The sequence below is a fragment of the Ranitomeya variabilis genome, chromosome 2, assembly GCF_051348905.1.
Source record: "Ranitomeya variabilis isolate aRanVar5 chromosome 2, aRanVar5.hap1, whole genome shotgun sequence".
Lineage (NCBI taxonomy): Eukaryota > Metazoa > Chordata > Amphibia > Anura > Dendrobatidae > Ranitomeya > Ranitomeya variabilis.
The window spans coordinates 121059239-121074123 of NC_135233.1; the positions used below are offsets into that span (position 1 = coordinate 121059239).

Consider the following 14885-nt stretch of genomic DNA (forward strand, 5'->3'; position numbering starts at 1 on the left):
AAAACTGGTGAAATATTACAATCCAGCCATGGCCGATGCTGCAATATCATCGGCCATGGCTGGAAACACTAATGTTACCCCCCCCCCACCCCACCGATCGCCCCCCCACCGCTCTGTTATGGGGTCCGGTCCCCTCGGTGCTGTGCTCCGCTGCCCCGTGCTCCTGCCCGCTCCCCCCGTGCTGCTGTGCCCCCCCCCCTGTGCTCCGACGCCCCCCCCCCGTGCCCCGATCTCCCCCCCCCCTTATACTCACCGAGGCTCCCGGTGTCCGTCCGCCTCCACGCTGGGCGCCGCCATCTTCCAAAATGGCGGGCGCATGCTCAGTGCGCCCGCCGAATCTGCCAGTCGGCAGATTCGTTAAAAGTACATTTTGATCGCTGTGACAGGTTCTATCACAGCGATCAAAATAAAAAAAATAATAAATAAACCCCCCCCCTTTATCACCCCATAGGTAGGGACAATAATAAAATAAAGAAAATATTTTTTTTTTCCTTTTTCCACTAGGGTTAGGGTTAGAACTAGGGTTAGGGGTAGGGTTAGGGTTACAGGTAGGGTTAGGGTTAGGGGTAGGGTTAGGGTTATGGCATGTGCGGATTTGGCTGCGGATCCGCAGCGGATTGGCCGCGGATCCGCAGCGGATTGGCCGCGGATCCGCAGCGGATTGGCCGCGGATCCGCAGCGGATTGGCCGCGGATCCGCAGCGGATTGGCCGCTGTGAATTCGTAGCAGTTTTCCATCAGGTTTACAGTACCATGTACACCTATGGAAAACCAAATCCGCTGTGCCCATGGTGCGGAAAATTCCGTGCAGAAACGCTGCATTGTATTTTCCGCAGCATGTCAATTCTTTGTGCGGATTCCGCAGCGTTTTACACCTGTTCCTCAATAGGAATCCGCAGGTGAAATCCGCACAAAAAAACACTGGAAATCTGCTGTAAATCCGCAGGTAAAACGCAGTGCCTTTTACCTGCAGATTTTTCAAAAATCGTGCGGAAAAATCTTACACGAATCCGCAACGTGGGCACATACCCTTAGGCTTAGGGTTGGAATTAGGGCTAGGGTTGGAAATAGGGTTAAGAATAGGCTTGTGGTTAGGGTTACGGATAGGGTTAGGGGTGTGTTGGGGTTACAGTTGTGGTTAGGGTTGGGATTAGGGTTAGGATTAGGGTTGGAATTAGGGTTACGGGTGGGTTAGGGTTGGGATTAGGGTTATGGCTACAGTTGGGATTAGGATTAGGGGTGTGTTGGGGTTAGTGTTGAAGTTAGAATTGAGGGGTTTCCACTGTTTAGGCACATCAGGGGCTCTGCAAACGCAACATGGCGCCACCATTGATTCCAGCCAATCTTGCATTCAAAAAATCAAATGGTGCTCCCTCCCTTCCAAGCCCCGACATGCGCCCAAACAGTGGTTTACCCTCACATATGAGGTATCAGCGTACTCAGGACAAATTGGACAACAACGTTCGTGGTCCAGTTTCTCCTTTTACCCTTGGGAAAATAAAAAAAATTTCGCTAAAAGATCATTTTTGTGACTAAAAAGTTAAATGTTCATTTTTTCCTTCCATGTTGCTTCTGCTGCTGTGAAACACCCGAAGGGTTAATAAACTTCTTGAATGTGGTTTTGAGCACCTTGAGGGGTGCAGTTTTTAGAATGGTGTCACTTTTGGGTATTTTCAGCCATATAGAACCCTCAAACTGACTTCAAATGTGAGGTGGTCCCTAAAAAAAATGGTTTTGTAAATTTTGTTGTAAAAATGAGAAATCACTGGTCAAATTTTAACCCTTATAACTTCCTAGCAAAAAAAATAATTGTTTCCGAAATTGAGCTGATGTAAAGTAGACATGTGGGAAATGTTATTTATTAACTATTTTGTGTCACATAACTCTCTGGTTTAACAGAATAAAAATTCAAAATGTGAAAATTGCAAAATTTTCAAAATTTTTGCCAAATTTCCGTTTTTTTCACAAATAAACTCAGAAATTATCGACCTAAATTTACCACTAACATGAAGCCCAATATGTCACGAAAAAACAATCTCAGAATCGCTAGGATCCGTTGAAGCGTTCCTGAGTTATTACCTCATAAAGGGACACTGGTCAGAATTGCAAAAAACGGCAAGGTCATTAAGGCCAAAATAGGCTGGGTCATGAAGGGGTTAATGGTGAAAAAACGCATCCTGCAAACACTTTTGCAGGATGCATTTTTTCGGCAAAACGATGCATTGTGACGGAATGCAGTTAACGCTAGTGTGAAAGTAGCCTAAGGGTATGTTTCCACGGTCAGGAAACGCTGCATGTTTGACGCTGCGTAGAGTTGCAGCGTCAAAAAGGCAGCGTCCAGATGTTACAGCATAGTGAAGGGGATTTCCTGAAATCCCGTCTCCACTATGCATTAAAACACGCATTCGGCAGACCCGCGTAAACGGACATGCGGAGCGTCTTTTCAGAACGCAGCATGTCTTGTTTACAATGCGGCGACGCTACGTCACCGCACCGTAAATTACCCATAGATAATCATTAGATGCGGTAAAATCGCATCTAATGATCAGTCACATGCGTAGCAACTGCGATAATGCGTAGCAACTGCGATAACGCAGCTTACTACGCATGTCTCCTAATTTACATGCCGGCTCACCTGCCCAACCGCCATAAGTCCCACGTCCACTACAGTTATCACGATAACTTATCTTATCGCGAGAACTGTGCCGTGCACATGAACGGGTGTTATCTCCGGTCACTAGTCTGTTTCTCACAATCAGCTGATTGTGCGAACGCTTCAGTGTAGGTGATCGCTGGAGAGTTATCTCATCTACAGGCTTTGCTACATCTGGATGTCAGGCATGCAGATGTAGCAGAGCTGGACTCGTCTAGACTGTGTGCACATACAACATTGAACATACACCATGCGACATGCACCATGTGGCATACAACATGCGACATATTACACAAACATAAGGATGAATGACCTCGGGGAGATCAAAACATCCAACACCGCGGAGACACCATCATTTGTTTCTCAACGCAAGCAACAAATAGCCAGGTCTTTCACCGGGAAGGAACAACCACGGGAAGGGCAGCATCCAATAAAGGAAAACCACCTATACCAAAACATGGTATCCATCCACAGACAGCTGTTTCGGGGTATTTGCCCCTCATTTGCTGGTGACACTGTTGGGGATTTATTTAAAATTGAAGGCATACTGAACCAGCATGGCCACCACATTATCTTGCAGCAGCATGCTATTCCATCCGGTTTGTTTTTAGTTGGACCATCATTTTTTCAACAGGACAATGATCCCTAACACACCTCCAGGCTGTGTAAGGGCTATTTGACCAAGAAGGAGAGTGATGGGGTGCTACGCCAGATGACCTGGCCCCCACAGTCACCAGACCTGAACTCAATCGAGATGGTTTGGGGTGAGCTGGACCACAGAGTGAAGGCAAAAGGGCCAACAAGTGCTAAGCATCTCTGGGAACTCTTTCAATCTTGTAGGAAGACCATTCCCGGTGACTACCTCCTGAAGCTCATCAAGAGAATGCCAAGAGTGTGCAAAGCAGTCATCAAAGCAAAAGGTGGCTACTTTGAAGAACTTTGAATATAAGACATAATTTCAGTTGTTTCACACTTTTTTGTTAAGTATATAATTCCACATGTGTTAATTCATAGTTTTATGCCTTCAGTGTGAATGTACAATTTTCATAGTCATGAAAATACAGAAAAATCTTTAAATGAGAAGGTGTCCAAACTTTTGGTCTGTACTGTACATATTGACATACAGTACATACTCACCATCACCTTGTCACCTTGATCCCCCGAAGCCATTGTCACCTGTAAAAAAAAATTAAAATAATAAACAAACAATATATTCCCAGATCCGCAGATATCCAATTAAAACGAGTGTCCCACAATGATATCGCGTGGAGAGCAGCCACATCAGCTGATGCGACCGCTCTCCAGGGGCTACAGGAAAACAATGATGGAAGGTATCCTTTAGCAATGTATTCCTCCGCCCCTGTGAGAAATAGTCCCTAGTCTCACTTGTGACACTGCTGTGTGGGAAAATTCACTGAAGGTCTATAGAGCAGTGACATCAACTGATGTCGCTGTTCTATAGAGGAGATCGTCGTGGGACATTCGTTATTAATTGGACTACGGCGGACAGGTAGTATACGGTTGGTTTATTATTTTAATTTTTTTTTTAAGGCGATCGAGTATGGTTAAATTAAGAATATTAAAATACTTTTTTCTGGCTGTGTCTTTATTTTTATTTATTTTTTTTTACCCTTTCCTTACTATAGGATTAGTAATGGATAGGCGTCTTATTGACGCCTCTCCATTGTTAACCGGGCTTGATGTCACCTTACAATAGCAAGGTGACATTAACCCCTTATTACCCCATATCCCACTGCTACAGGGGAATGGGAAGAGAGGGGCTAAGTGTCGGAATTGGCGCATCTTACTGGCGCTTTTTAAATTAATCGTTCATTAATAAACATCAGCTTTGCTATTACATATCTACTAGATGGTGGCCCGATTCTAACGCATCGGGTATTCTAGAATATGTATGTAGTTTATTTACGAAGCGGTGTTAAATCCCGCTGCAATATCGCTGTTTGGGTGGGACACGACCAATCAGAAAAGCGTGGTTTAAATCACGTGCCAATTCGCGGCCGGACTGAGCCTGTCGCTGATTGGTCGTGGGCGGCTGGCGCGACCATTCAGCGACGTGGGATTTCCGTTACAGACAAACAGACCCTTAGACATATATATATATAGAGAGAGAGAGAGAGAGAGAGATAGAAATATAGATACAATCCATAGATTATCCATCTATAAATATTAGATATACTAAACATCGGGCTTAGTATTATCTATCCCAGTGTTCCCCAACTCCGGTCCTCAAGAGCCACCAACAGGTCGTGTTTTCAGGATTTCCTTAGTATGGCCCAGGTGATGGAATTGTTGCCTGTCTAGGTGATGGAATTCCCACCTGAGCAATAGTAAGGAAATCCTGAAAACATGACCTGTTGGTGGCTCTTGAGGACTGAACTTGGGGAACAGTGATCTACCCTATTTATCATCTATCTATTTATCATCTATCGTATCTATTTATCGATATTTCTATCTAGCTATCTATAGATATATCTATCTATCGATAGATATATCTATCGTATCTATTACACTGGTCAACAGCATTTTTGGTGCCAAAGATATTTCATCGAATTTAGGGTATTTTTGGGGTGCTGATTCTGAATATGTCATCAGTTTTGCCAGATTGGCTCAAGTTTTTGAGATTTTTGGTATCTTATTTATAGCACTTGTTGGTAAATGCGACGCATCATCTCATTAATTTCTTTGGATTAGTACTTGAACTGAGCAGTTCTCAATATAGTTTTGTGTTAATTAGTGTTCTAAAAGTTTGTTCATAGCTTGATTTTTGCACTAACTTTATGTTGTCTGTTTTCCAGTGAAAAGCATGAACTCATCAAGAAGAAGTTGTCTTAACGATCCAGACTCATTCTGTTACATTTGTGGTGAATACACACTGCCAAAACATAGAAGAAACATAACAGACTTCGTAAAAAAAAGTGTATTTTGCCTATTTTGGGGTTATGCTTGGGGACCAAGACAAGTTTTGGGCACCACACATAGTGTGCAAAGCATGTATCGAATTATTACGAAAATGGAGCAAAGGACAAAGAAAAAGCTTCAAATTTGGTGTTCCAATGGTGTGGAGAGAGCCAAAAAATCATCATGATGACTGTTATTTATGGTAAACACAGGTACAGGCACATCTTCACAATGAGGGACAGGCCTTCTTGCAGATTCCATGTTACTCCCATTTTCGTTTCTTATGCTTATTGAATCCTTGCACTTGCACTGCACAGAAATAACAGTCATCATGATGATTTTTTGGCTCTCTCCACACCATTGGAACACCAAATTTGAAGCTTTTTCTTTGTCCTTTGCTCCATTTTCGTAATAATTCGATACATGCTTTGCACACTATGTGTGGTGCCCAAAACTTGTCTTGGTCCCCAAGCATAACCCCAAAATAGGCAAAATACACTTTTTTTACGAAGTCTGTTATGTTTCTTCTATGTTTTGGCAGTGTGTATTCACCACAAATGTAACAGAATGAGTCTGGATCGTTAAGACAACTTCTTCTTGATGAGTTCATGCTTTTCACTGGAAAACAGACAACAACATAAAGTTAGTGCAAAAATCAAGCTATGAACAAACTTTTAGAACACTAATTAACACAAAACTATATTGAGAACTGCTCAGTTCAAGTACTAATCCAAAGAAATTAATGAGATGATGCGTCGCATTTACCAACAAGTGCTATAAATAAGATACCAAAAATCTCAAAAACTTGAGCCAATCTGGCAAAACTGATAGCATATTCAGAATCAGCACCCCAAAAATACCCCAAATTCATTAAAATATTTTGGACACCAGAAAAAATTTTTTTTTTTGTTGACCTGTGTTATCTATCTATAAATATATCTATCATCTGTTATCTATCATCTGTCTGTGTGTGTTAACATTATTCTTCAATAGAGTATGTAAATTAAGAGGTTGGACAAGAAAGACATCACCTTTTTTTTTTTGTATATCTTTGTTGAGCTTATAAAAACACACACAAATCCGCATGAAAAAACCGCATCAAAAACGCAGGTGACCTGCCAGTGAGATTTGGTGCAGATTTTACCTGCGTCAAATCCTGATGCAATCCTGAACGTGAAAACATACCCTTATAAGCCCCTTCTTGCTTCTGCATCCTGAACTCGTTTACTTTTTTCACTTTTTCAAAGAAAACCAAAAAACTTTTGAAATCTGAGGGATCAGATCACAGCTGCTGCCTACTTGTATGTAAAGGGGTGGAGGAGAAGGTAAAAGCCAATTACAGATTTCTAGGATATTTTTTCCAATGAATGGATTGATAGCTATACTCAGTTATGCAGCAGAATGACTCATGTCTGTGTGACCTCATAGCATCTAGTCTCTGTATACTAGCTCAGAGACCAATGAAAAGGTAAAGCCTGCAGAGATAAAAGAAGGTGAAAAATGCAAGATATAGGTTATAGTTGCTAGAAATGGTTAGTTCTCATGTACACACAACCTTTCCTGAAGTCACCTGAAACTACAACTATGCCCTTTTAACCCCTTCCCGACCTGTGACGCCACGTAGGCATCATGAAAGTCGGTGCCAATCCGACCTGTGACAGAGGGATCGCGTCCCTGCAGATCGGGTGAAAGGGTTAACTCCAATTTCACCCGATCTGCACGGACAGGGGGAGTGGTACTTCAGCCCAGGGGGGGTGGCTTCACCCCCCCGTGGCTACGATCGCTCTGATTGGCTGTTTCACTTTCAACAGCCAATCAGAGCGATTTGTAATATTTCACCTATGAAAATGGTGAAATATTACAATCCAGCCATGGCCGATGATATTGGCATCATCGGCCATGGTTGGAAACCCTGATCCAGCATACTCAGGACAAACTGGGCAACAACTATTGGGGTCTAATTTCTCCTGTTACCTTTGCGAAAATAAAAAATTGCTTGCTAAAGCATACTTTTTGAGGAAAGAAAAATGATTTTTTTTATTTTAACGGCTCTGCGTTATAAACTTCTGTGAAGCACTTGGGGGTTCAAAGTGCTCACCATACATCTGGATAAGTTCCTTGGGGGGTCTAGTTTCCAAAATAGGGTCACTTGTGGGGGGTTTCTACTGTTTAGGCAGAGCAGGGGCTCTGCAAACGCAACGTGACGCCCGCAGACTGTTCCATAAAAGTCTGCATTTCTAAACGTCACTACTTCCCTTCCGAGCCCTGACGTGTGCCCAAGCAGTGGTTTACCCCCATATATGGGGTATCGGCATACTCAGGACAAAAAGGGCAACAAACATTGGGGTCTACTTCTGTTACTTTTGTGAAAATAAAAAATTGAGTGCTAAAAAATAATTTTTGAGGAAAGTAAAATGATTTTTTATTTTCACGGCTCTGCTTTATAAACTTCTGTGAAGCACTTGGGGGTTTAAAGTGGGCTCCGCACATCTAGATTAGTTCCATGGGAGGTCTAGTTTCCAAAATGGGATCACTTGTGGGGGAGCTCCAATGTTTAGGCACACAGGGGCTCTCCAAATGCGACATGGTGTCCGCTAACGATTGGAGCTAATTTTTCATTCAAAAGTCAAATGGCGCTCCTTCCCATCCGAGCCTTGCCGTGTGCACAAACAGTGGTTTGTGACCACATATGAAGTATCGGTGTACTCAGGAGAAATTGCCCAACACATTTTAGGATCCATTTTATCCTGTTGCCCATGTGAAAATGAAAAAATTGAGGCTAAAATAAATTTTTTGTGAAAAAAAAGTACTTTTTCATTTTTACAGATCAATTTGTGAAGCACCGGGGGTTCAAAGTGCTCACTATACATCTAGATAAGCTCCTTGGGGGGTCTAGTTTCCAAAATGGGGTCACTTGTGGGGAGCTCCAATGTTTAGGCACACAGGGGCTCTCCAAACGCGACATGGTGTCCGCTAAAGATTGGAGCCAATTTTTCATTGAAAAAGTCAAATGGTGCTCCTTCCCTTCCGAGCCCTGTCGTGCGCCCAAACAGTGGTCCCCCCCCCCCTCCCCCATATGGGGTATCGGCGTACTCAGGACAAATTGTACAATAACTTTTGGGGTCCAGTTTATCTTTTTACCCTTGGGAAAATAAAAAAAATAGTTGCTAAAAGATCATTTTTGTGACTACAAAGTTAAATGTTCATTTTTTCCTTCCATGTTGCTTCTGCTGCTGTGAAGCACCTGAAGGATTAATAAACTTTTTGAATGTGGTTTTGAGTACCTCGAGGGGTGCGGTTTTTAGAATGGTGTCACTTTTGGGTATTTTCAGCAATATAGACCCCTCAAACTGACTTCAAATGTGAGGTGGTCCCTAAAAAAAATGGTTTTGTAAATTTCGTTGTAAAAATGAGAAATCGCTGGTTAAATTTTAACCCTTATTTTCCTAGCAAAAAAAATGTTTCCAAAATTGTGCTGATGTAAAGTAGACATATGGGTAATGTTATTTATTAATTATTTTGTGTCACATAGCTCTCTCGTTTAACAGAATAAAAATTCAAAATTTGAAAATGGCGAAATTTTCAAAGTTTTCGTCAAACTTCCATTTTTTTCACAAATAAACGCAAAAATTATCGACCTAAATTTACCACTAACATGAAGCCCAATATGTCACGAAAAAACAATCTCAGAACCGCTAGGATCCGTTGAAATGTTCCTGAGTTACCGCATAAAGGGACAGTGGTCAGAATTGCAAAAAACGGCCAGGTCATTAAGGTCAAAATAGGCTGGGTCATGAAGGGGTTAAGGGTTTTCCTGACAGATGAGTATGCTGAATCATGACACTGTGATGCACAGACTGACACTATTCCTGTGTGTGTGGGTGGTCATGAGGCTATAAAGCTTACATTGCTGTCATGTGCCAGCTAGACTTTGTCACAGGAGTCTATTCGGCTTGCGACAGCAAGTATGCAAATCGCATAAAGTGACTGCAGACTGTTTTCTCAGCCTGGATTGTCTGTGGCAAATCTGCATGATTTTGTGTATTTTTTTTTTTCTGCATTTAGATCAGGTTTAACTAAACTTATCTGCCCCCCTGCTGGTCTCAGCCTATCCTGGGCCCCCCTGCTGGTCTCGGCCTATCCTGGGCCCCCCTGCTGGTCTCTGCCTATCCTGGGCCCCCATGCTGGTCTCTGCCTATCCTGGGCCCCCATGCTGGTCTCTGCCTATCCTGGGCCCCCATGCTGGTCTCTGCCTGTCCTGGGCCCCCATGCTGGTCTCTGCCTGTCCTGGGCCCCCATGCTGGTCTCGGCCTGTCCTGGGCCCCCATGCTGGTCTCGGCCTGTCCTGGGCCCCCATGCTGGTCTCGGCCTGTCCTGGGCCCCCATGCTGGTCTCGGCCTGTCCTGGGCCCCCATGCTGGTCTCGGCCTGTCCTGGGCCCCCATGCTGGTCTCGGCCTGTCCTGGGCCCATTCGATTTGATGTGGATTTGCTGATGTCCGTGGATTCTTTGAGTTGATGTGGAACGTGTCTGCAGGATTCTAGTTTCTATGGATAACTCCCTCATTAGCTAGTTCATAGACCCCGTATTGGTTTTCTTGCCGATACTTGTGACCTGTGAATGGCCTCTTCTGACAGGCAGCATAATGAGGCACATTTCATTATAATCCTATTTGGTTACTTCTAATCTCAGGCAGGAAAAGCTTTGATGAAAAAGAAAAAGCAAAAACCCTTTTAGCTTTTATACGATCTGCCTCTTATACCCATGAGAACCTAACTTGCCATGTAACTGGCTTTCTTTAAAATACCGGAATGTTTTACTCATGTTTCTGCCTTCTCCTGCTCTGTGTCTGTCTTTGCTTGTCCTCCTCAGCGTGGTCCTGTGTCTGTGATCTGGCTAGCAGATTTGGAATGATGGTCTTAGCCCATCAGCATGTTACAACACCTAACCAAAATTAGCCATGAAAGCAGCTGTTGCTGTGCGGATATACGGTCCCTATCATGGCTGCTGACAGAAATGGGTGATGACGGACATTCATGTCGGAGTCCTATAGTATAGGGGCCGCTCTAACAATCCACACTAAAAATAATAGACTAGTAATGCTGTACACTGGTCTGTTATGATGACCGTAATGGCCAGCTGCTAACTTTTACATGGGTAACACTGCTAATGATGGTGGGGTTATTTTTAATTTAAATTTTGCATTTTTCCCCCTCCCCCTATAACTTGTTCCAGGCCCCTCGAGACCTAAAACGTTTTTTTCTACAGTTGACTTGGCTGCACAAGGGCTTCCTTATACAGTTATCATTGAAAGTATTGGCACACTTGAAAATCTTCCAGAGAATGAATTATTTCTCCCAGAAAATTATTGTAATTATACTTTTTGTTATACATGCATCTATTTCCTGTGTGTGTATTGGAGATAAACAAAAAAGAGGCAAATTTCGCACACAGCCCCAAATATTGGCCTGACAAAATTGTGTTAAACCACTTTGTTTAAAGCATATGATGCTCGTTCAAACACCTGTGGCAAGTAACAGGTGTAGGCTCTGTCATACTAAGCATGGGGAACAGAAAGAAGAAGGGAATTGTCTGATGACTTGAGAACCAAAATTAAAAAAAAAATAATAATAATCTCAATCTACTGGTAGACAGATGTGTTGACTAGGTTGCCAAACTGGAGCCCCTTGTAAGGGACAGCCTAGCCTTACTCTAATGCTGCTCTGTTTTTCAGGTCTGGCGGTTCAGCACTGCGTTCTGCACAGTAAAGGAGTGGAAGTTTGCGGATATTGTGAGCATGGCTGACCATTTGAAGAAATGCAGCTACAATACGGTGGAGAAGAGAGAGGAGGCTGTCCCCCTGCCTTGTATGTGTGTGACTCGGGAACTGACAAAAGATGGCCGCTCACTGCGCTCGGTCTTGAAACCTGTCCTCTAATAGGAGGAGAGCGGCCGCCCTACAGCACCAACACTCTAGCACCGGTTTTAAACGCAATCCAATCTCCTTTGACACTTTAATATAAAACTAAGATGCCACGATCACTGTATATAACTGGTTTTGGAAGTGATGTTTATTTTTTTATAAATCTATTACAAGAAATAGTTTGGATGGAAGTGGTAAAAAAAAATGCCTTAAAGTTTGTGGGACTTTGGACTTTTCCTGATGTATAAATGACAAGGACTTTCTTTGTGGATCTCAGTCATGGTTCCTGAGCACTTAACAATACTAATTTTTTTTTTTTTTCTCCTTTCGTCCTGACCAAAAAACAGAATGTACATGTAATTCACGTCAGTATAGTGTTGGTCAGCCCGCAGTCACAGAGCAGACAAATCTCCCTGAGCATTTCTTCTAAACTTCCCCTCTTGTTGTAGATCGGCGATCATTCAGTACTGTACACTGGATCCCTTTTCGGCAGATCGTACAGTGCCATTAACCCTGTAGTTTCCTTCAGACTATCAGGAAGGGATTCTGTGTTAGCACTTTATCTCAAGGTTCTGGAAGTTTGCAGCTTGCGATTGGGATCAAGTGCAGCCTCTTGTGGTGCAGCAGATAGGAGTAAAGAGGACCTTGATCTGTTTCCTTGGAGAATGGTTTCTGCATGTTTGGTCTTCTCAGTTGCACTCACTAACTTATTTATCTGCAGTGGAATCCACTCAAGACTTGGGATGTTCGGCATAGAGCACACGTGCACACCTACCATTTTAACATATAGCTTCTTTTACATTTTTAATGTGTTTCTGTTTTAATGAATGATATTTAAGACTAAGAATATGAGATGGACTTTTTAAGCCTTTTTTTTTCTTGTTTGGTTTTACTTATCATCTTTGTGAGATGAGAGCAATCCGTTTTTTTCAATTGTGCATTTGGGATACAGATTTTTATTTCTAAGCATGTCTTCCATAACTGAGCTCAACTCCAGTGCCTTCTGGGCAACAAGTGCTCTCTTCTTCCCTCCCCCCCCCCCCCCCCCTTCTCCTTGTTAGCCTTGTTGGTTATGGGTATAACTCCTAAATGTGCTGTGGACATAGGTGCAGGAAGCTTGTACGGAGCGAACATGACACTTGTATGCACTGAAGCTGCTTGTGTGGCTTCCTAGTTAGCAGTATTGGCCAAATGACCAGAAGATTGTGTTGTAGTTGAAACCGTGGTTTAGGTAAAATTGTAATATTCATTATTCTTCCAGTTTCCTTAATTTTCTGCGTAACTGCACCAAAAAAAGTGATATAGACCTCATGGGGAAAAGGGGATAATAATTTGAACTCTAATGCATTTGGGTTACAAAGCTTTGAAATATAATTATACGTTGCTTGATTCAGAATGAACTGAGAATCTGTGAGTGAGCTCTTTCTGTCACTTCGACCGCATAGCTTTTTTTTTTTTGTCCTGTTACTCTGACTTTTCATTGTGGTCAACTTTAATGTGATCAGTCTTTTTCAGGAGTTCCTTTCAGCCAATTTTTGAAGTCACAATCCCTCATCAGAATGAGCGCACTAATAGGTTCTTCTACAGCCCGCAATGTGCAAGAAAGCAAACTTTTAAAATCTTAACTCTGCAATTTTTTTAATACCAAACTAAAAAAAATTCAAAAATTTTTTGCAAACAATGCCCATTTAGTTAAAACAAATTACCTCAAAGATGTCTATATCCTTTAAAAGCCACCATATGTGTTTAATACAGATGCCTTATTATATTAATTAGACTTGTATGGAATAGTAAATGTTGACTTTTTTATAAGCTGTGCTAATTCCTTAAAGGGGTGGTCCTGTCTAAAATAACAAGTCTACCGTCACTCTGACTGCAGACTTGTGAATCCTCGCAGTCCATGCACTGCACAATGTGAGGATTCTCCAATGTCGGCCCCAGGATCGGCGATCACTTGACCACAAGGTTGCGATATGCATGCTTCCAGCCACATTCTGACTAGACTGTTTCTGGCCTAGCGCAATACACGGAAACTGTCTAGTCTGATTGTGGCCGGGCGTATATACATATCATAAACTTAGTGAAGTTGACTGCCCGGTGCTGATAATGGAGAATTCTCAAAGCGTACAGTGCATGCACTGAGAATTCACAAGTCTGCAGTCACATACTGCTGACTTGTCATTTTTAGACCAGACAGCCCATTTTAATTTATCTTTAGCAGCCAGCACTCTTATGTCCATAATACAGAACTCCAAACCCATTGCATAGACATCTGGAATATGCCTGCCTGCAATCATCACTTACTGCATACTGTTTATACACGAAACTGCTCCATAAGCAAAACTGTCTGCGATAAATGTCTATGCTCCCTCTAGTGGTGGCTGCAGAGAGGTGAATGCTAAAATTCTGGCTGTCTATGCTGGGTATTTAGAGTTCAGTACCTGGGGGAAGCTGTCCACCGATCAGTCAATGGAGAATATAGAACATCAGACCATAGTTTTAAAGACTGTTGCATTGTACCGTTCCTCTGTTGTTCCTCCTTGAGACTTGACATACATTGGCTTGTCAGAGAGGTGTGTCCCAGCACTGTGAGCACTGATTGGTCAGGCTGTGCAGGGACACGCCCCCAACTGGGAGGAATAACAGAAGAACAGCACAAGTGAGGAAAGATTGGTATCTACTAAACCAGGCCTATTAGGATGGTGATGGACCCTCCTTGGGGTTTTCACTGTGACATGAGACCACTGTAAGCTCTGTACGTTTCAGTGATTTTTACTCGTTGGTAGAGCACTTTGCATTTGCATCTAATGATGACTCTTAAGTTCTCAGCAAAGTGAGCGGTCTCTTGAACTTTACCATCTAAATGCATGAAAAATGGCTTCATTCATTGCCATGTGTACCATGTGAAAAAAATGTGCTTTATGCTCTTCAGAAGTAGGAGGCCATGAACAAATTGTTAACACGGTAAATGAACCTGTTCTAATAAGTGATGGGGCGGAGGATCCTATTGTACACGTCCCAGGCTCATCTGACGCTCCAGTTTAGAGTTAACCAGTGAAACAATCTCCTTGTTACATGGCCGAAATCCTCATAATTGTCACGTACTAAGACTACAGCAATGAGTATGAAAGCCTTACTAATCCCTCGTTATGTACCGTCCTGTTAGCAGATTGTTCTGATCATTCACAGTACAGTGCTGACTAATGGATTGCGGTACAGTATTCCTAGACTTGCATGGTGCTTAGATTACCAATCACATAATGACCCCCCAAACCTTTCCTAAATTACAATCTGATCATTAAAATTTGTTGTTACTACTTGTTGTGTTTAAAATGCTTTATTTTCCGTTATGAAATATTTTGGTGTATAATAAAAGCTAATAAAACCGTTAC

The 14885-nt window shown here is 42.6% G+C and overlaps 1 protein-coding gene across 1 annotated transcript in view; it reads left to right on the plus strand.

Annotated features, from left to right (window-relative positions):
• FBXO30 (F-box protein 30) overlaps positions 1-14884 on the plus strand; it is a 71766-nt gene extending 56882 nt beyond the window's left edge. The window contains exon 3 of the mRNA XM_077282900.1: positions 11305-14884. Coding sequence (XP_077139015.1) covers positions 11305-11508 — 204 coding nt within the window. The 3' untranslated portion in view covers positions 11509-14884. The remainder of the gene's footprint in view (positions 1-11304) is intronic.
• Position 14885: the final 1 nt, after the last annotated feature.